At 37.8% G+C, this 23,742-nt stretch overlaps 1 protein-coding gene across 2 annotated transcripts; it reads left to right on the plus strand.

Moving 5' to 3' along the window:
- The first annotated feature begins 1,696 nt into the window (after positions 1–1,696).
- paqr6 (progestin and adipoQ receptor family member VI) lies at positions 1,697–23,007 on the plus strand. 2 transcript variants are annotated; one of them, XM_042741673.1, is made up of 8 exons: positions 1,697–1,943; positions 9,868–10,112; positions 11,026–11,153; positions 12,569–12,774; positions 18,840–18,966; positions 20,449–20,545; positions 20,652–20,798; positions 20,895–23,007. In XM_042741673.1, exons 2-8 carry the CDS (start codon positions 10,062–10,064, stop codon positions 21,138–21,140), a joined length of 1,002 nt encoding a protein of 333 aa, XP_042597607.1. In that variant the 5' UTR covers positions 1,697–1,943; positions 9,868–10,061; the 3' UTR covers positions 21,141–23,007. The 2 variants fall into 2 exon arrangements, with proteins under 2 accessions (XP_042597607.1, XP_042597606.1); XM_042741672.1 differs by having other exon boundaries at positions 1,698–1,943; positions 20,652–20,794; positions 20,891–23,007.
- The last annotated feature ends 735 nt before the right edge of the window (positions 23,008–23,742 follow it).

Genomic DNA, 23,742 nt, shown 5'->3' on the forward strand with positions numbered 1-23,742 from the left:
TGATACTAAAATACAACCATATAGAAATAAGCATATATTAGTTATTTTCTAGCAATAAACGTTAAGTACAAATGTAAATGATGTAAACATCAAAATGTAATGTAAAAAAGATACAGTAAGCATGGTTACAATGAGTTTGCAGGTCTAATTAACTAAATCTGAAATTATTAGTCCTACTTTATCACTCAGCAGATGCTAGTTAGTTTGGGACTACATTTTTAGTTCCTACTATATATATATATATATATATATAACGTGTAATTTGTGATGGGATACTTTAAAATTACCAGGGGGTTTCTAGCAGCAAATACCCCTTCTCTTTCTTACGGGGTCTGTCTCTCAGTATCTAGGTCTCTGTGTCCTCATTCAGCTATATTCAGTGTCTCGTGCCCCAGCCGCGCTGGGCCCTCTGCCAAGATCTCACTGTGGCATTATGGCCAGTTCTCTGGCAAAGACCCCAGCGTCAGCGTCAAAGAATGCCTGGCTTTGCCCCACTTACAGGGGACAATGATTTGCAGTCCGGTCCGGTGACCAAATGTACCCTTCACATACTTTAACATGATACTTTACATCAACATACTTCACATATTTGTGGGAATACAGCTTAAGTCATCAGAATCAATACAAATGGTCTATAGTATATTTGGTTTATTTTAGTTAATTTTTTGTCTCACCTTAAATATCATTTTAAATTATTATTATTATTATTATTATTATCATTATTATTATTAAATATAATAGCAATACTTATAATAATAATTTGGCTTATTGCTTGTACCTAAACAACGTGTCTCACCTTATATATATTTTTAAATACAATAATAAAATTAATAATAATAATAATAATAATAATAATAATAATAATAATAATAATTTATGGTGTTTTATTTCTTGTAACTAAAAAAATGTAGTTTTATAGATCATTGTCAAGAACATAAAATATTAGGCTGTATGATACAATAAATTATCCCATCCTGAAGTATTTTAAATCCATTCACTGTTGAGTTTCTTCTTGTTTAATATTTGCATATAGCCTATAGTTATTGTTGTGTAATTGTTTTATTTTCCCCTTCGTTTCATTGATTATATCTCAGTCTTTACCGCAATATGTATTATTTATTTTAATATTTAAAGTACTATATTTAGGATGGGATATATGAGCGCCTTTTATCTTATTAGCGAGGCATAGACTCAACTGATTCGTTTAAAAACAGCGAATCGTTCACGACGGTGAACAAAATGCTTCGTTCATTCAAAAACACCAAACGGAAACATGACAAATAATTATCATTACTAAATATATGCCTGTCAAAAATAAATAAACGAATTAATTAAACGAATAAATTAATACGGCGCGTGTCGTTTAGCGGAAGAATATAGAACTTAATGAAATACCCGAATAAAATATAATTTTAATGAAAAATGTACCTTTTGCATTTTTCATCGTAACATTTCCAAAAATAAATAAATGCATAAATAATAATAACTGAAGCACTGAAGGCCATATTGTAAATTTAGTCAATGCGCCTACAGTTGAGTGTCTTTGTATTGTTTTTCTTCTTCTTCTTAGAACTTTTCGTTCTTCGAAACAGAACGCGAAAAGCAGCTGAACGGGTTTCGTGGCTTTGTTCTCGCTGCTCTCCTGATTCTAAACACAGGGCTTCTTTCATGTCTCCATCCAATGAGAGAAAGCTCGCGCGCGCCGCGGAGAGGGTGGGATTTCCACTGCTGTTTGTGTTGCTTTCCCAAGGAATGTGAGGGATACACTAAGCCCGAATGATTCTCGGGGCTGTCCACTAACTTTAGGACCTAGCTCGGCCATGGAACTGTAGTTATTCCGCGCTTTTTCCACATTAGCTGTAACTCTTCGGATCCCAAACTGGCGACCTCACATCTCCAGCTGTCACGCGCAAATGATCTCATAGACCAGATCAAGCTCAAAGGTTTGGACCTTCGATTTTCTCTTGCTTTATGCTGTCATTTTAATCCGCAGTGTCAAAATTGTTGCAATGCATGGGAGCTTTCCGTGTATTTGCTGAAGTGAACTTTCAAACGAGTTCTTCTAAAGTTACATGAAGGGATGTTATCAAAATATGCTTTCAATGAACATGTCCAACGCAGAAGGCAGTGAACTTCACCAAAACCTGAAATCTCACACAAACTCATTGCAAATGTGGCATTCTGGCTAAGAAAAGGTGGAAGTGTCATGTAACAACATCAGGGTGGAGGATTAGATGTTGTTGTGTTGAGTTTAATGTTCAATGAAGAGCAGATCACACAGTTGTAAGTAGTGGTTTCTAAAGTTGAGGAACTGAGTTTGGCGTTTTGTGAATTGTGGAAGTGTTGAGTTGACATTGAACGCCTCCCTATGGGTGAGAGTATATATTTAGCATGCATATGGTGGGTGTGTTGCTTTAGCAGAACTGCCTGTCTTTTCCTTGAACACACATGGATCGTAGTCTATCCAGTAGCCTACATTAGTCCACGTGAACATGCTTCTGTAAGTAATACAGGGCCTCTTCCAACCCCTCAGTACTGTAGAACTGACAGCACCAGCCTGTCTAGGTCTCTTTCTGTGCTGGACACCCTCCTGAGCTCCACGTTTCCACCAGAAGATATGAAGAAAGTGACATGTATGTATGGGATGTGTGTGTCTAGAACTTTATTAATGCAGCATTTTGTCTTTTAGATGTAACAAAAAAGGGTTTGATCAATGGGTTTGTGTATTTATTACTTTTTTGACCTTTGTTCTTATTGCATTTAATTTTTTTTAGATGGCAAGGACTGCTAAATATGGTGATCCCTTGTGTGGGACCCCTCTCCTGAAATATAAGAGTGCCTATATATTCTCATGTACTGTATGCAGAACCATTTATGCTGTTTAAAATGAAAATGATGTCATTATTTACTCAACATCTTGTTGTTCCAATTCTGGATGAGTTTCTTTCTTCTGCTGAATACAAAAGAGGATATTTGCTATAGTTGCAGGTAGCCATTGACTTCAATGTCAACTGTCAATGGCTACCAGCAACTGTTCGGTTACCAACATTCTTCAAAATTTCTTCAAAGTTTTCATTTTTGGGTAGCTGTTTTTCACTCTAAGCATGTTTTTATAAAGACAACATGCTTTTTGCCAAATTTAATAATTGTCTTATTGTCTTTGTACTTATTGCAAAAGAAATTAAGTTATGTGGAAAATAATTAGTTTGTCTTAAAGTCAGTATCATAACTTTGATATTATGGCAGTGACTTTTGCATGGGCTTTGTTAGCTTCAAATCCAGAAAATGTATCCAAAAAGAGTATTTTCATTTAAAGTTTGGCTCCTAAAGCAGATTTCAAATTCTGTTACATGTGTTTCATATCTTCTGCTTCTTGTTCTAAACCCTGTGACTTATGGAAAAACTCCCTTTTTCTTTCTCTCACTGTTCCTGTACATACAAGAAGATTTAGCCTGCAAGAGCTGCATAGTCAGCATTTTCCAGGACAAACCTTTTTTTCTAGTTCTGAAATATAGCTGCAGTGCAACACATGTGATATTGTTTACATTGTTGTCTTTTGAGTGTGCATTCCAGTGCCTTCAACCATATGTTTGATTCATGTGGGTCATATTTTCTTCCACCCATGGTTTTGAGTTATGATCTTTACTGTCTATTATCCTCACTGCTGCATTAGGAACTAGGGCGATTCCTTTCATCAGTTGTATTTTATTGGCAAAGTAAATGTTTACATTTTCAGATGAAAACTTTTTCTGTTTCCTCCATGTTGCCACGATATTAAGGTGTTCTGGGTGCTTGTCAGAATATTGCAATGCAGTTTCTAAGGTGTTCTGAGTTGTTGCTAGGTGTTTGCTTACTAGTCGCTTTAAGATTGATTGCAATTTTAAAGATTAAAGACCTGTTAAATGTTTAACAACAAGTTATAAGTTTATAAGGTTAAACATTTTTAGTATATTGTGAAAAACTTGAATAGATCTAACAAGACAGCTCATGTAATTTTACAGTAAAATACTGTTTAATGTACAGTTTGTTCTTTATTTTTGGTTATGTAGATCTTATGGTGTAAAATTAATGTTTATTATTTTATTTTAGAGTCATGTGTGTTACCATGAATGTGTTTTCTATTTGTGTATATGGCACACACATTTATTTACCTATAATATTAATATTTAAGGTACAAAATGGATTTGACTTTGGTTAAAGGGATATTTTCACCCAAAGATGTAATCCACTTGTTCCAAACCTGTATGAGTTTCTTCTTTCTTCTAAACACAAAAGAAGATATTTTGAAGAATATTGTTCACCAAAGAGTTGACAGTAGCCATTTACTTTAATAGAACTTTGTTTCCATACTGTGGAAGTCAGTGTTTGACCGTCAGTTGTTTGGTCACCAACATTCTTCAAAATAACTACTTCTGTGTTCAACAGGTGAAAGAAACTAATACAGGTTTGGAACTACTTGAGGGTGAGTTTTTGGGTAAACCATCCCTTTAATGAAGTGCATGTCTTTTTACTGTATGTTTAAGTTCAGTCCATAAAACTTATATTGTTGCTGCTGTATTTTTACAGTTTTACGATGAAGTTCTGGCAACCATGGCTGTCATTTTTACTGTACATTTCATTAGCAGGCAGCACTAATCATTTGCTAATTCTCCAGAAATCTGCAGTTATAATGTGTGTCAGGAAAAAGCCTCCGGCAAAATTAAAATGTTACACAGAACGTCCAAAACAGGTTTTGATAGTTCTAACAAAGATGTTTTCATTTGAAATCTATTTCTTGAAAAACTTAATGACTGTTTAATATGCAAAGGCATTTAAAAACTAAACTGCTTGGATTTTTTTGTTCCAACTTAGTGGGAAATTCCTGTTCTCCCAGTATAACCGTTTGCATAATTGTTAGTCTTGTGTATGTAGGTGGTAGCCAGACAGCTTCATCCCATGATCGTGTATTAACACGACAGTGGAATGCTTAGAGCCTGAGATAGTGTCCATATGCATTCTGCAGATACACGTGTGCCCAACAGAATGTGCGCATAATCTGTAGGCATATAGGCGCTCTATTGTCAACACACAGTGGTAAAGACTTCCATTGAGGCAGATCTTGTGACACAACCACTAGTCAGTGAAAGAATGTCAGAATTACTGAAGAGGGTGAGATGTGGAGCGAGAGACGCACAAGCAAGGTCGTTAAGCATCTGTCTTAGTCTGATTTGTTCTGGTTTGGATTATGCAATAGTTGTGAGCAAACATGAAATCAAAATTGAAACCATTTTTCTTTTTAATGCACATTCCTGGTGTCAACAATTAATCAGTGCATGTTGTTCCAAGTAACTGTTTGTCCAAGTGGTAAAAATGTTAAATTTCATCATACTGACTTGGATAAAATGTCCTATTCTTTGTATATCCCATTTCGTTCCGAAATACGTCAGAAAATGAGTTGAATGACAAGGACAACTCTTCGTTGGTCTCAGTTGGTGGACACACACATCTGCTCCTCTTGTTTTGTCTCAGATTGGTGTGTCATGGGATTTAGTTAGTCAGACTCTAATCCAAACATCTCCACCTATCAACAAGACACAAAAAACACATCCAGTTCAAACTTAGCAGCGGCAACTGGGATGTGAGCTGTTTGTTTCTGAATTACATGTTTCCCAAAGGGAATTATGGGAAGAACTTCATATCCACTGTCAGATGAATTATGTTTATGTTTGATTTCCATAGAAACAGCAGATGGAGGAGACATTGCACAATCAGTTAATCCATAAGATCAGCACTGGCCCATGGAATAATGACAGCATATGTCCAGCCCTGCACGATCTGACCGGGGGGAATTTATCAGTTGTATTGGTTTATGTAAATGCATTTGTTGTAGTTTGATCCCGGACAGTCTCTGTGATGTGCTTTTAAAGGAATAGTTCATCTAGAAATTAAAATTGACATTGTTTAATCATGCACATGATATTCCAAACCCATATGACATTCATTTATCTTTAGAGTGCAAAAGGTAACGTTTAGCCGAATGTTCATGCTGCTCTCTTCCATAGAGTGAAAGCATAGTAGTCCAGTGTTAGTATTATTCGCTAAAATTATTCAAAATCATTTTTGTTGGTTGAAATAAAGCTGAAATAAAATATTACCTGAAAAGTTCAACTTTAAAAATTGCATTACAATAAGATGACATACTAAAATTACAAAAAACTAAAGCTGAAATAAAAATAAATTAAAGCTAAATATATTAAAAAATGACATTGTACTACGTAAAATTAATTACTAAAACTTAACATTTAAATTAAATAAAATGAGAGGTAATTAAAAAAATATATATATTAAAACCTTAATAGTAAAATATAAAAAAAAAAATATTATTAAGATATATTAAAATGACACTGGCTGACAACATGATGATTTTATTACAATTATTTATTATTTTTATTACCATTTTTAACTATTAAGAGCAGTATCATTCAATTGGTTTCATAATTACAAAAGGGAATTTAAGAGGGTCAGATGATGCTGCTAAAAAGAACATTATTTTGTGTATTTGGTGTAATGAAATGTGTTTATGTGGTTTAAGGTTAAAAAACACATTATTTTCCACATACTGTACAGTATTGTTATTGTTATTCTGAAACGCGTCGTTTTTTACAAAGCTCATCATTCTGAAAAGCGAGGTGTGCTCTGATTGGCCAGCTATCCAGTGCTTTGTGATTGGCTGAATACCTCAAGCGTGTGACGGAAATGTTATGCCCCTTAACATACTGTGATGCATGTCCCAGTCAGAACACTGGCATGGAAAAACAATAAAACCCATTACAAACGAGCCATTTGTTGCATCCAGTGGGGACATAATTACAGTTTATAATGACTTATACTGTGTTTTTACGCGTTGTGTTGCATCGCGTCGCCTAAGCATAAAACCATGTCTGCATTTGGGATCAGAGCAACGACCAACAACAAGCGCTGTTCTACACCAGTGGTTCTCAATTCCAGTCCTCGCGCCCCCCAGCTCTGCATATTTTGCATGCACGTCTCTCTTTGTTAACACACCTGATTCAGATAATCAGCTCGTTAGAAGTGAGCTCCGTGTATGAACTGTGTTCCCATTGACATGGTCCCTACGCAGTGTTCATTGCTCCCTACTCCCTCAGCAGGGGGAATCTGTTGAAGTTTACCTCACTTCCAAACATTCATTGCTGCGCAACGTCTTCACACACGGACAAGTGTGACATCATGTACCTCTGTAAATAAATACAATTTAAATTCACGTCTCGCACACATCAGTGCACTAAACTGCTTAAACTGGAATCATGGCGGAATATCCTGTGATGTCCACTTTGCAGGGCACTTATGGTCGATTAGAACAAATGTCTGAAGCCATAAGAGAAACGTACAAAATACGCATACCATTGAGCTTTGCCTATTAAATTTATAACCACTGCTTTACACTGCTCAAAACTCGCGTTTGAATCATCAGTGGCAAATCCTTTACATATGTAAACATACTTAAAGACTGTGAGTCAGAACAGCTGGCATTGTAGTGCTGCACACATCTGAATATTTGCTTTGAACTGTTCTGGAACAGTGTTGTAAATACAACTTAATAACCACTGATTTCTGGTTGTGTTTGCGAAGGCCAAACAAAGTATTTTCGCTTTCACAATGTAACAGTGTTTCCACAACATGGCGCCAGCAGCAACAGCGAGAATCAAAGGTTATGCCTGCTTTCTCTGTGTGAACATTTGGGTGGCGTTATGCAAATCTTCCCACATCATGATGTAGACATGTGGGGGTGTGTTTAAACGAGGCATTTTAGGTAGGAGTGGTTGACTCTTAACTTTTATAAAGAATTTCTCTTTGGGTTTGAGACTTTAGTCTTTGCAACTTTACAGATCTTCTTTATGCACCAAGAGCTTGTAACACTCCAAAGAGAAAGGAAAACTTGAAATCGCATCATATTACCTCTTTAAACTGTAGCAAAATAATTGTTTGAGACAATAAAATTTGCAAAAAAAATTCAAGGAATTACTATTCAACACTCACAAATGTTCATACATTTTCTCTATTTTTTTATAATTCTCTTATATATTTTTTTTTCAGTCATATAAAAGATATTGCTGAACAGTATAGAGAGTTATTGCTGTGCACAGTTTATTTTTTGTGCAAATTAATTCTTGTGTTCATGTAAGGAAAAACATTGGCTGCTTGTCAAAATGCTGGTTTACTAATTTAAAAAATACAACTCTTTTGCCATCCAGAGCAAACTGGCCTGTAAATGAGTCATACTGCATTGTGAATAGCTGTAAAATATTAAAAGAGAATGGGTTTAATATCTAATATCAATCTCTTTTGTCAAATCCACAGAGTAACTGCTTACAGTAAGGAAGGACTCTAATGTGGAGGAGTTGGTCAAGCATTTCCATCTGCTTTGTTTAGCCTGCTGTTTGTCCATGTGGAGAAAGCATGCTCATTTTCATACAGCTCTGCATGTAACAGTCAATACTGCCCCTCACAAAGCACATTCTGTTCTAGTTTCACAGGATCGGCCCCTGTGCAAAGCAAAGTAAGAACCCCTTAAGAGAGGCAGGCACTTACAGCTAAACAGCTGAACTTCAGCTTCCAGAGAATGGCTGTATTTCTTAGTGGTTGTGTGCAAAAATGTTTGCATGTAACAGTATCATGCAATGTCACCAACGTGCCAAGTTATGTTCTCTGCTATTGGTTGAAAGAGTCAAACAAGAGGCCCATAACGGGGTGTGTGATGATGAAATATCTGAGACTGATTTAAGTGTTAAAGCTTTAAAACATATGTCAGTTCTCAAAAGTCTCTCATGCTCTATCTTGTAAAACTGTAAATAGTACAAAGGCATAAAACCATAGGAAGGTATTTTTTTTTTCTTTTTTTTCTCAGAGATGTGGAACAGAATGCAATGGTAAAACCTTCTAAACTGATAATGTATGTCACGCCATTGCATGTGTAATTCAGCCTAGTTTTCATCTCTGGAGTTATATTACATTTGTAATCAATTTTTGCAGAGAAAAGTATTTCAGATCAGTAAAGAAGCTGTATAGTGCATGTTTTTCTTTTGTCTCGCTGGAAATGAAAGTTCAAGTGCTTTGTATTGTTGTGAGATACAGCATTCCATACTGCAAATGATGTAGGTCGTTCTGTGCATAAAGTTCACACTCACTTAACTTTAAATAATAATGTAAATGAAAGAAAATAAGTAAATAAATAATTAAATAAATGTTGAATAGTTTAGAGTTGGTAAGATTTTAGATCCTTTTTGAAAGAAGTCTCTTATGCTTACCAAGGCTACAATTATTTGATTAAAAATACAGTAAAATTGTGAAATATTATTACAATTTTAAATAACTGTTTTCTGTTTGAATATATTTTAAAATGTATTTTATTTATTTGATGCAAAGCTGAATTTTCAGCTTTATTACTCCAGTCTTCAATGTCACATGATCCTTCAGAAATCATTCTAATAGAAACCATTCTCAAGAAACATTTCTGATTATTATCAAGGTTGAAAACAGTTGTTCTGACTTTTTTTCAGGCATAGAAAGTACAGAATTTATTTAAAATCTTTACTGTCGCTTTTGATGAATTAAATGCATTCTTGCTGAATAAAAGTATTAATTTAAAACAAACAAAGAATTCTGTTTTACTATATTCCCTCTTGTGTTATGTTTTCCATATTGTTGAGCCCGTGGAGTTTATAGTAATATTAATACATTTCAGTGTAAAATCTGGGTCTTGAAGCAAAAGCACTTATTAAGTGAGTTTTCAGCAGTAATCCAGCTTTCTTTTCACTGCATATGGGTCAGATCTTCATTGTGTCTGTGTGTGTGTGTGTGTCTCTGCAGTGTTTCCTGCGTGGCGGGGGGCTGGAGAGGGTCATGGGTGGGGCTGGGCTCAGTGTGTGAGGTGGGAGGCCGGGAAAGGGGGCCCATCCCGGGGTCTGGAGTGTCCGCTGTGGTGCGTCCTGTGTCGAGGAGGCAAGGAGAGACTCAAGCAGGCCTGTCAGAGAGGGAGGGGAGCGCTGCGCCTTCCCGCAGACATGCTGAGCCTCAGACTACCGCAGCTCTTTGACATCCACCAGGTGCCAAAGGTGAGGAAGGGAGGATCTGTTTGACACACAAATAGAGCGTTTGAAACCATTTATTGTTGCAGTTCAGTTCCCCTTTAATGGAAATCCCTGGGAAATCCTGCATGTACTTAAAAGTTACTTATAGGCCAAGTAAGCCTGATTTCAGATTTCAGTTCTGCAAAATCTTTCTTAAAGAAATTCCAGTGAAGAAATTCCAGTTTCAGTATGATTACATGAGATGAATGAATTGCATTCAGAATATTAAAGCAATAGCTCACTTAAACATACATGTTCTTACCTTAATGTTGTTCTAAACCCATGTGACTTTCTTATTTGAAACACAAAAGATGAGGTTTAGAAGAATGTTTTAGTAGTATATAATATATACTATAATGATATTTGATCACTGACCGTGACAAAATACAGATGTTATAAAAACTATATTTTATTATACTATTTTGAGATTTTTATATCATTAGAATTGTTGCATGATTTCTGGAGTATTTAAACTGTGGCAAGAAAAAATTGTTTGATTTCTGTGAGTAATTGAAATTGTTCATAATGAATCATTATGATCAATCATTTTTCATTTATTACGATATTCTAGTGAACAGGATAGGTGAATATTGTCGATTATCGCTATTTATTTTTATATTTGTGCATATAACTTCTTTACGGTGCTCATTTATTTGCATTGGCTGCACTGTCAACATGTAGCATGCGTTGTTAAAATGTATCACACATTTTGATTAGTATGGCATACTGTATGTAATGACAGATGTTTTTAGACTATGTCTTGCCTTGTCATGATTCTTTACAATTCTTTATAATCAAGTTGGCTGTACAAGTCATTTTAACCTAAATTAAATTCAACTGATTTTTTTACAGTGTAGATGTTTGCATGTATTTTAGACGTCCGTGTGCATCTTTGCAGGTGTTTCGAGAGGATGGCATCATGTCCGGGTACCGTCATCCCAGGAGCTCAGCCCTGGACTGCATTCTCAGCAGTTTTCAAATGACCAACGAGACGGTCAATATCTGGACCCACTTCCTGCCGACCTGGTAAAGCGCCCAGTCAAACATGTGATTCCTTTTTAGTGCCAGGGTTGTCAGCTTTGAAGCTTTGGTTGAGCTGCTTCATTATTCAATCAGGATCGAGCTTATGGGCAGACACTTTTATGCAATATCAGATTTTACAAGCACTAAACACATTACTTGAAATGTATATTTGTATTATGTCATAGGGCAGTATGACTAAATCTCGTTTTGATGTATTTCATATTATTGTTATTAAAGGGGTTATATGATGCAATTTCAATTTTTCTTTTCTCTTTGTAGTGTTACAAGCTCTTGGTGCATGAAGAAGATCTGTAAAGTTGCAAAGACTAAAGTCTCAAATCCAAAGAGATATTCTTTATCAAAGTTAAGACTCTGCCACGCCCCCCTAAAACGGCTTGTTCAAACACGCCCCCACATCTCTACATCACTATGTGGAAATATTTGTGCAATGCTGCCCAAATGTTCACACAAAGAAAGAAAGCTTGGTTTCAGTAACCGCAGTTAGTGTTGAAGCAGTCATGTCAGGGAGATGCTGTGTGTATCTAGGCGAAAGCAAAAGCACTTTATTTGGACTTCCGAAAGTAGATGCATTTAGGAATCTTTAAGATTACTTACAACAGAACAGCAATGCATTTTATTGACGACTGTTTCGTGAACCTAGGAGAGGAGGTAATTCTGACTTTGCTGAATCAGCTACTGTAAGTATGTTTTGTTATCAGTTTAAGTATTTGCTGTCGACTGCTCAAATGCGGAGTTTTACGCATCGTGTATGTGTGTGTGTGTGTGTGTGTGTGTGTGTGTGTGTGCGCGTGTGTGCGCGTGTGCATGTGTGTGTGCGCACGTGTGTTTGTGTGTGTGAAAGAGTGAGAGACAGGGTCACACAGTGGAGTCAGCTGTCTTAACCATCCATGGCTTGTGTACTGCAGACACATAGGAGCTTCATCACTGTGTCTGTCACATGACTCTGTTCCCTTTCGGGCTTGAAGTGATGGTAAAACTAAGGACATTATTAACTGTCTTTACATTTATTTTGAAAGTTGAAGCTCGCGATTATGGAAAGGGCCGTTACATTTCCAACGAGTGCTTGCGGTGTTTGACCAATCACAATGCACTGGGTCAGTTGACCAATCAGAGCAGACTGTGCTTGTCAGAAGGAGGGACTTTGTAGAAAACGATGCGTTTGAGAGAGGCGGGGCATAGAGGACCTACAATAATGTACAGTATTTGAAAAATGTTTTTTGAACATTAAAGCATGTCAACATATTCTGTTACACCAAATACACAAAATAATGATCTTTAAAAAAGCATCATATGACCCCTTTAACAAAAATGCAAAAAAGAAAAAAAACAAGAGTGCCCTATGTGTCCTCACACAAGACATCATTTCCGCGTGTATGACCTGAGCTGTGCTGTTCTAGGTACTTCCTGTGGCGGTTCAGCATGCTGTGCACCTCTCTGGACTTCCTGACGGACAGCTACACCTGGCCGCTGCTCGTCTACATGCTTCTGATCTGCCTGTACCCCTTCACCTCCAGCTGTGCTCACACCTTCAGCAGCATGTCGGCCGAGGCTCGTCACATCTGCTACTTCTTCGACTACGGCGCGCTCAGCCTCTACAGTCTCGGTACGCTGCAGTTCTCTCGGGCGATTCTGTCCTGTTTGTTTGGAGAGACACTTCACTGTGAACTCTATTGGCCGGTAGATAAGTACATTATCATCATTACACTGACACAGTGGCCATTCTTTCCAAATATTTTCTATTTAAACATCAGTAGCGTGCAGATTTAGTCATGCATAGCTAGAGTTTTGACTAAAAACCTCACCTATGGTTCACACTGCAGCTTAATTTAGTCAAGAACAGCCTACGTAAAAAGAGAACTACTTTTTGTGACATATCCTCAACAAAAAGTATAAAAGAGACCATTTTTTAACACACACACACACACACACACACACAAAAAAAACATTTTAATGCTGCTTTAGATGATGTCATGAAAAAGTGATCCATTTTCCCTGACTTTATACTACTAAGTGCCTTAAACAAAGCTTTCGAAATATACAAAAGTTAACTACTACTTAGAACTTGGTAAAATGATCACATTCATTAATTAGTTCTTCATCAAAAGCATGATTTTTAACCAAATATTAGAAGAAAACCTAAACATTAAAAATGTTGCCTTGTCAATTGAAACACAAAAATTATTCAAACTTAAACTAAAAAAAAAAAAAAAAAAAAAACTAAATAAAAAATATTTTAAAAACAAAAAGCATAAAACTTGCAAAAGGACTAAAATTATGAAAAATCTAAAATCTAAAAATATTTTTATATTAAAAAAAATTAATGTAAAAATATATAGAAAATATTAATAAATACTGTATTAGCATATAAATTAGTTTTAAATAATTCTGCATTAATTTCCATTTATATGTATTAAGGTTTATTGTCCCTTAGAAATAAAAACTTTTATATTACATATTTTATATTATATTTATTATAGTATTTATTAATGCATTTACTTGACTTTTATTTATATATTGTTTGTTTTCATTTTCATTTTAGTTAAAGTAATTTTGCAGTGTGCTTTTGCCATTTATTTTGTCTTTTTTAAATTTTCTGTTTAGCTTTTTTTATTTTTATTTTTTTTTCTCGGTTTTAGCTTTAGTTATTTTGGTGTTTTCTTCTAATATTCGTTTTATTGTATTTTATTTTAGTTACCAAAAATGATTTCCAATAGTTTTAGTTAACAATAACAACACTGCATTCTTGCACCTCATATAATACAGTATAGAGCTAGCAACACCAAGGTCATGGGTTTGATTTCCAGAGAATGAATGAACTGATAAAATGTACAGTATGTCTTGAATGCACTCGAAGTTGCTTTGCATAAAACCCAAAATGCAAATGCGTGAATGTAAATGAATATGATATTGTGAGATAAATGTGCCAGAGTGGCTGCTTGTCAGACTATAGAAACCCCTGAACTAGACAAAGTTCTGGTATAAATCTGATGACATGTCTGAGAATTTCACGATGCACGATGACCAGCAGTAGAAATGAATGTGCCTTAGACGGGTTGATGTGAGGTTATGGAAAGCTTGAGGTTCGGAGGAAATGAGCCGTCTAACACACTGCTGGCATTTCATTGTATGACTTCAAAGGAAAGAAAGCAAACTTCTGGCTCCAGAGAAAACCTTTGAAGTCTGCATTGATAAAGAGTGAAGGCTGAAGAACTGCACGTATTGTTCGAGCCACTTATGAAGAGCAAGTGCGAAATACAAGCACAATTTAAATATGAGCGGAACACTTTACCTTACATTGAGTGCGTGATTTAATGCACCTTTCGAACATCAAAGACTCATTTTCTTGATAAAAGAATGATTATTCCTTCAAGTGGAAATTGATTTAAATTTATATTTAAAAAAGTAATCCTTTTTCTGCAGTATTTCCGTTCATCTGACTTCGGTCAGTCTCTGTGCTGGATGATGGTACGGTCATCTGTTCAATATCCTGCGTTTAGAGCAGTGTGTTTTTGTGGTAAGCTCCTGTAGTCTAATAAAAATATTATTCTTTATTATCTATCTATTATTATGTGGAATCCATCTCCGGTCATGTTTTCCAGTTGTGGTAAAGAAAGGCCTTTCTTGCTGCCTTTGAGACAAGCAGAATATCTGTATATGTCTACAGCAGGGAATGTGAGTGTGTGTATGGATATGGCACAATAGCCAAGCATTACAAAAGAAGAAATTCAATATAACATGGTATTTTATACAGTAACTCCCAAAAATGACATTGTCAGAATAAATGATAAAAGAGACCTGATTTAACATACAAAGAGCTGTCTGTAAAATGTGCTTAAATGTGCTGTAAAATGTCCACACGCAGCGGCTTCTCTCTGTCCCGACAGAACGGTGTTTTCGTGTTTTTTGTCTTGTGAGTCGCAGTGTTTTTGTACGTCGTCATCGCGTCTATCTGTCTTTAAGCGCACATACAGTCGGGAGTTTCTGCTGGATGTCGGCAGAGCCGCATTTTTAGAGTTAAACTCCGCGCACGCGGAACTGCTGCGAGATCTCAAACTGCTCCGGAGGCCTACATCATCACCGACCCCCACTACTGCATCTCGCCCACAGCGGAGGCGCCACAAGCGGCGTGAGAGGAAGCAGAAGAGGGGTAAGCGCGGAGGTATCCGGGCTAGGCTAACGGCTAACCCACACAAGCCATCTATCCCCACCGTCGTACTGGCTAACGTACGCTCTTTGGACAATAAACTGGACTACATCCGATTACTACGTTCAACTCAGAGGACTGTAAGAGACTGTTGTGTGTTTTGTATTCACGGAAACATGGCTCAGCGACAGCGTTCCGGACTGCGCCATTCAGCTCGACCAGCTGACGTGCTATCGAGCAGACAGAGCTCGCGTCGCGGGAGGAAAAACCCGCGGCGGCGGGCTTTGTGTTTACATCAATGACGCGTGGTGCCGCGATGCTGTTGTGATCTGCAAACACTGCTCACCCCTGGTGGAGTTTATGATTATTAAGTGCCGGCCGTTCTATCTGCCGAGGGAATATACTGCCATACTGCTCGTTTCGGTTTACATTCCCCCCGAACAACAGCAACAGCAACAGGAACGATGCACTAAATGAACTGTACCAGCACATCAGTGAGCAGCAGACAGCACACCCCGATGCTTTTCTCATCATAGCTGGGGATTTCAACCATGCTGACTTAAAGAGTGTGTTTTCCTAAAATACACCAACACATTAACTTTCCAACAAGAGGTAAAAAACATTTTAGACTTTGTTTACACCACACAGAGAGAGGAGCTTACAAAGCCCTCCCCCTCCCCCACCTCGGTGCCTCAGACCACATCACTGTCATGCTAATGCCTGCATACAGACCACTCATTAAAGTCGCCAAACCAGTTCAGAAACAGATTCAAGTGTGGCCGGAAGGATCGTCTGAGGCTCTTCAGGACTGCTGTTGATACAACTGACTGGAATATGTTTAAGCAGGCTGCCACTTATAATAACTCCACTGACCTCCAGGAGTACTCGGAGACTGTCACTGCCTACATCACCAAGTGTATTGAGGATGTAACAGTCACAAAAACCATTACTGTCCGGGCCAACCAGAAAGCCGTGGATGACAGGGGAAGTCTACAGACTCCTGGAGACGCGGAACGCTGCCTTCAGAGCTGGAGACGAGGGGGGCCTGAGAACAGCCAGGGCCAACCTATCCCGCGGCATCAGAGAGGCTAAGAGACAGTACTCCAGGAGGATAGCCCATCAATTCAGCGACAGCAGAGACACTCGGAGCCTGTGGCAGGGGATACAGACCATTACGGACTACAAGCCCCCCACAGCGGACCTGTGACAGCAACATCTCTCTGCTGAACGAGCTGAACACCTTCTTCGCTCGCTTTGAGGCACAAAACAGCTCCACTGCACAGAAGACTCCACCTCCTCCCAGTGACCAGGTGATGATGCTGACCCCAGACAGCGTGAGGAGATCCTTCAGCAGGATCAATGCACGCAAAGCTCCGGGTCCTGACAACATTCCTGGGCGTGTACTGAGAGACTGTGCAGCAGAACTCACTGATGTCTTCACAGACATTTTCAACATCTCACTTAGTCAAGCTGTTGTTCCCACATGCTTCAAAGCTACCACCATCATTCCAGTCCCGAAGAAGCCATCTCCATCATGCTTCAATGACTACCGTCCTGTTGCACTTACTCCCATCCTCATGAAGTGCTTCGAACGGCTAGTCATGCACCACATCAAGTCTGCCCTCCCCCCCTCCCTGGACCCATTCCAGTTTGCATATCGGTCCAACCGGTCGACCGATGATGCCATCTCAACTACCCTCCACTCAGCACTCACCCATCTAGAGGAAAAAGACTCATACGTCAGAATGCTGTTCATAGACTTCAGTTCAGCATTCAACACAATCATCCCTCAACAGCTCATTCACAAACTGGTCGAGCGGGGGCTCAACACTTCGCTGTGCAACTGGCTGTTGGACTTTCTGACTGGAAGACCTCAGGCAGTAAGTGTCGGCAGCAACACATCCAGCACCATCACACTGAACACTGGTGCCCCCCAAGGATGTGTGCTGAGCCCCCTCCTCTTCACTCTGCTGACCCACGACTGCACACCGTCACACAACTCCAACCTCTTTATTAAGTTTGCGGATGACACGACTGTGGTGGGTCTCATTAGCAACAGAGATGAGACAAACTACAGGAGCGAGGTGAGCCGCCTGGCCGGGTGGTGCAGTGACAACAATCTCTCTCTGAACGTGGAGAAGACGAAGGAGATTGTTGTGGACTTCAGGAGAGCACCCACTCAGCATGTTCCTCTGACCATCAACGGTGCGACTGTGGAGAGAGTGAGCAGCACCAAGTTCCTGGGTGTGCACATCACAGAGGACCTCTCCTGGACCGACAACACCGCAGCACTGGCCAAGAAATCACAGCAGCGTCTCTACTTCCTCCGCAAACTGAGCAGAGCCAGAGCCCCACCCCCCATCATGTACACCTTCTACAGAGGCACCATCGAGAGCATTCTGACCAGCTGCATCACTGTGTGGTATGGCGCCTGCAACGCGTCCTGCCGGAAGACTCTGCAACGCATAGTGAGAGCAGCTGAGAAGATCATTGGTGTCTCTCTCCCCTCCCTCCAGGACATTTATGGAACCCGTCTCACTCGAAAAGCCCTCTGCATTGCAGGTGATCCCACTCACCCGTCACACAGCTTCTTCAGTCTGCTGCCATCAGGGAGGAGACTGCGGAGTCTCCAGGCCAGGACCAGCAGACTGAAGGACAGCTTCATCCATCAGGCTGTCAGGAAGCTGAACTCGCTCCCGAACTTACCCCCCGTCCCTCTTCTGCCTCAGGCACCACTGAACTATGAAACCCCCCCCCCCCAGGTCCTCTCTCTAACGTACGTCCACCCCCCCTCCCTCTAACATACGAATGTCATGCACCAGTCACTTTGTGCAGCAGTGGTCTGCTCACTACCTCATTCACCATGGATCTGACATCATTCTACCTCCTCATCAGTCAGTTTAATAAAAATAACTGCTCTGAGCCCTTTGTCACTTTGTCACTTTTAATCAGACTGAATAAGCTATTTTTTTATGCACTAAAAATCTTTTTATCTGCACTGTTTGTTCACTGGTTTGCACTCTATCTGCCATATGCCTTGCGCTGCTTTTATTTAACCTTATTTTTTATTTTTTATTTTTCTATCATGTCTTTTTTACATTCCCTTATTGTATAGTTTTATCTTATATTTTATATTTGATCTAGATTTTTAGGCTCTACTGTTAGTGTTATCTGTATGCACCGGGGGTCTGAGAGTAACGCAATTTCGATTCTCTGTATGTATGTACTGTACATGTGGAAGAATTGACAATAAAGCAGACTTGACTTGACTTGACTTGACTTTAACAAGATTTTATGAAAAAATGGCCCATTTTACCTGATTTCCCCCTTTAAACAGAACTCTCGGGAATCTTACAAAGATTTGTTGCCACTAAGCTGGCAAGCTTAAATTCAGGAATTAGTTCTTCATCAAAAGCACTCATCATATAGCATAAAACTCTGAATCATATCCAAATGAAAGCATGCATTAATTTTCAATGCTCTGCCCTGTTCCAGTGTTTTAAAAATGCCATACTCTTTTCCAGGCTGTGCCATCACATACGGCTCTTACGCGATGCCCGACTGCTGGGTAAACAGTTGGCTTCATCAGCATTTCGTGACCATCGGCGTCGCCAACTCGCTCTTTTGTACCAGCATGTCCTGCTACTCCAGGTGAGAGTGGATTCAGAGGGTAATTAAGACTCATTTACTAAGTCTGCCATTACAAGAGCTAATGCAGATGTCATTTCAAAGCCAGGCTCGGAATAATAGAGAGTTCATTATTTAACTTGAGTCCTTCTCACACGCAGACCTTATTCCTGGTTGCACAAAAGATTTCAGTCATTTTAATAAATAAATTATTTGCCAAAGTGCTTAACTGGTTGCTGAATTCTGTGAATAGATTAGTTTTGCTTAAGCACACAGAACTATTGCGGATGTATATCATTAAACTTTGGCACATAACTTGTCTCGCTCTGATGCCTTAAATCATGCTGGTTGTTTAAAAGAGATGTGAAATATTTTTACTCTCTAAACAATCAGATCTGTGTGTGGAGGAGGAAGGAATGGGCAAACAATATCTCATGGACATACATTGAAGGGAGCTATATTTACAGACAGAATATCGTGAAGACGTGAGGTTGGGGTCCTTGGACTTGGACCATTATCCAACCACCTAGCAACCATCTACAATAACCTAGCAACCACATAAACTTCCCTTAGGAAAACGCAAACAATACAGTAGCATTTATGATGGAAACTTTTGTGTGATTAACCACAACATTTTCTTTTTAAAGTAAAAATAAATAAATAAAAATTTGTTAAATATTATTTATATAATACAATTATCATATTTACATAATTATAATATTTATATTTATTTAAAATATTTGTTATTTTTGCATGAACAAGCACCATCCACATTTTCTTCATAAAGAAAAAAAAATAAAACTATGAACAGAAACCAGATGCATTTTTCCTGATTTTTTGTAACAGTTTTCTAATGTGGTTAAATTAACATATTCATAAATCTGATTGAAACAGTTGGTTCGGTGTCATTGCAAGAAGTGTCAAGCCTCACTTGATCGCAGATCCCACTTTTGTTTGATATTTTATTAAATATCTAAAGACAGAATATCATAGAGATGTGGAGTTGGGCTCTTTTGGCTTGCACCACTAAGTAACCACCTAGCAACCATCAACAATAACCTAACAACTACATAAAACAACCACCTACAATATGTTAGCATTGTGGTTGAAACTTGCATGACTCAGCACTGTTTACATTTTCTTCACAAAATATTAACTGTGTAAATATGCTTGTTTAATGTTTCCATTATGTTAATATTTATATTTAATAAATTTTTAATTATAATTTAAAAATAATTCACTGTTTCACATCTATTACATTATGTTGTACATTTTTTATTTTTAACTATAAATATAACATATTATAAATATATATTTATATTTTGAATGAGGGAGCAGGTTCCTGTGTTTTACTAGTTCGCAGTATGGTAAAATTACATTTTATAATTTTATTATTAATATTATTTTATATTGTTTATTTAAAAATGCATTTGAATGCATTTTTTATATCTATAAAATATATATATATATTTAAGTGAGGGTGCATTTTTCTGTCTTTTGTAACAGGTTCGTAGAGTTGCAGTTCCCACATAAAAGTAAAATCTTGCGAACGGCCGCGTTTATCGTCCCCTTCCTCTTTGATAGCTTCCCACTGTTCTACCGCGTAAGTACGGACACACTTCACTGTGCATGCAAATTAGCCAATTGTATATGCGCAGTGTGTGCACTGCAGATATGAATGCACTCTTCTCTTCCACATGTGTCTGTAGCTGCTGTCGTGCTGTTGGGGGAGCTGTAGTCCCAGTGAAGCTCTGGCCAGCCACTCTTACCATCTGCTCTTTGCATTCCTCACATGCTTCCTGTTTGCGTCTCACCTCCCTGAGAGACTGGCTCCTGGACGCTTTGACTACATCGGTACCTCATTTTCTTGATTTTACAGTCATCTTTGTTTAGTTCTCAATGGTTCACACCGGTGTCACGCAGTTCTTTTGACCACTTTTTCCACCTCCGGTCACAGTCACCAGCTCTTTCACGTATGTGCGGTTGTGGGCACCCATTTCCAGATGGAGGCAGTGTTGACAGACATGGCGTCTCGCAAAGATTGGCTGATGTCGCACTCCTCTTTACCTTCGTTTCCAGCCACTATGGGGGTTCTCGTGCTGGGCATCCTGCTCAACCTGGGCATCATTGGCATCTTTAGCACCGGTTTACCCCGAACACCTCGCCAAAGCACTTTGGCCCACCTTCATCAGGAGTAATGAGCTTTCTTGACCACTCCACACCTCACTGTGCACCTTTCTGGACGATTGTGCACTTATACAGTCACTTTCACTGATATATAAGCCTTGATACTTTTGTATTAAGAAGCTAAACATTTATGCTATTCGAGATCGTTAATTTCATACTCATGGTTTATTATCTCAGCTGAAAACCCTAATGATAATCGCGTACTTTCTGGAGTTATTTGATTTAATTTTTTAGTCATTGATATGAAAGGTTGAGGGTTGGATGACGCTAATATTGATTTTTACAGGTTATATCCTAACATTGCTTTGGGGTTTTTTATAAACATAATATGATGTTTGTGTTACTACATATTAATGTTGTGTAACATTAACTGGAAAATGATTACGTAGCGTTAATCAGGGATTTTATATTTGCATTAATATCATTATGAGTAACATCATTAATATTATTAATCCAATTTTATGACGTGCTGCATATCAAATTATACAAAAATTATGGTGCTTATCATATCTAAAATTACTTGCAGGTGGGTGAAACTCTACCCTTTTGAATGCATGTATTTGTAATGTCCCTTTTTATTATGATTTGGATTTAATGGAACACCTTTGAATAATCTCACAGGTTCAGTAACTAATCAATTAAAGGGATAGTTCACCCAAAAATGAAAATTTGACTGAGACTGCAACGGTTGAATTTAAAAATCAGGATTTGTGTTCAACTGAAGAAACAAAGTCCCCTACATCTTGGATGCCCTGGAGGTAAGCAGATAAACATCAAATTTTCATTTTTGGGTGAACTATCCCTTTAAGGGCTGTTTTTAGAAAAAGATTTCCATTTTTACTTTAGCTCGTCTAAACATCATTCTCCTACTAAACTGCATCTCATGGGAATACGGGGCTGCACTGGAGTCCTTCACTCTCGTTTTGAGTTATGTGTCACATATCTGTGGTATTGTTTTGTTCATTGCAGGTTTATGGCATACAATACACTCTTTATATTGATACACAAGGTTTTTATATTTAATTGCATTTTATCAATGCACTTGTGGATCCAGTGCAAACTCAAAATAGGTTTTTTGTTCATGTTGCATTCTGTTCTTAAAGCAGAAATCAAATCTTATCTTTGTGAATGGCTAAGCTGTTAACCTCTGTCTCTCATTTTGTCCTTTTTTTGTTTGTTTTGTCTGACCTAGTGGTGCAGGACAGGTACGTTGGCTTGTAATTCAGTGCAATTAATGCTGCGCAAAGGCAGTAGTTTCGCGAAACCTTTTCTAACAAGCTCCAAAGGTCGGTCACTCGGTGGTAAAGATATTTTAATTGGTGTATATGAAAGGGATCTTGGGTTAAAAGGGAAAAGTAGGTGCTTCAGTGGTTAGTGGCGGAAAGATTTCTGCATTTCTCCAAATGCCTATTTGTAGTACGACAGCAGAAATTCTCGTAGGTGTGTGTTTTTCCAGCTCCAGCTCTGATGGAGTCTGTTCTTCTGCTCAAAGAGGTTTAAATGTGAATGTGACTGGTCACAATAGCATTTTGTGCACTAGATTAAAATGAAACGTAAAAGGTTTTGGATTCCCAATCCCTGTGTGTTTGTTGGCCCAAATGAATGTATTGCAGTTTTGAAAACTGTGTTTTAAAGCACCATTTAATGTTACAAAGTAGCATTTAAAATTACCAAGGAAATTGAAATTATTTAATTTTTGTTTTTAAATGTTCCAGAAAGGTTTTTTTTTACTGTAATGCTTCCCTTTAAATTGGAGAATTTAAATATGCAATCATTATCGCAATGCCTTTTATTTGCCATTGTCAATTTTGAAATATTTTTGTAACAAATGTGAAAAATATGAAAGTGCCTAGAAATAAACTGACTCATAATTGTTCATTACCGTGTTTGTCCAGCAGTTTTTATTTTATTTTTTCAAAATTGTGTTTAAATATGTACATCAAATCTTTATTACCTCATAATTATTACTTAATTTTAAATTATATAAATGTATTGGATTATTTATATTTATTAGATATGATTTATTATATTACTATTATATATTTGTACCTTAAAGTGTTCACTTGGAAAGTCGTGGAAATTAATGTAATTTCTGTAATCAATATAAAGGTTTATAGATATGTTCAGTTATAAAAAAAAATGGCTAGCTAGATACTTTTTTAGTGCAATCTTAATTTATGTGTGTATGTATGTCCAATTCAAATGATGAAACTGAAAGTTACGCTTCTGGATGCTGATTGGTCCAAAAAAAAAAAAAAAACAATCATATAACTTCAGAAGACTTTTAATATTGCATAGATTATTTTTATTGGATTTGTCTGTCCTGTCTGAAGCTCGATAAGCGCCACTCTGTCCACACATGTTTTACGGAAACGGTTTTATCATCATTCCTCCTCTTATGTCGAACAAAATAGCGATAAGATATTTCAATACGACAGGGCAGTTTGGAACGACATCAGGGTGAGTGCCTCATGACTATCCCTTTAATTGCGCATCATTTGTCATTGTAGCATCTCTGATGCAGAAATACACCGACTGCCTGGAAAAGAGGGTGAAATGGAATAAGTTAGTGGTCCAGACACAAAAGACCCTTGAGAATTGAGTTTAGGCACC

Source organism: Cyprinus carpio, chromosome B16 (genome assembly GCF_018340385.1).
Source record: "Cyprinus carpio isolate SPL01 chromosome B16, ASM1834038v1, whole genome shotgun sequence".
In the NCBI taxonomy this organism is placed as follows: Eukaryota; Metazoa; Chordata; class Actinopteri; order Cypriniformes; family Cyprinidae; genus Cyprinus; species Cyprinus carpio.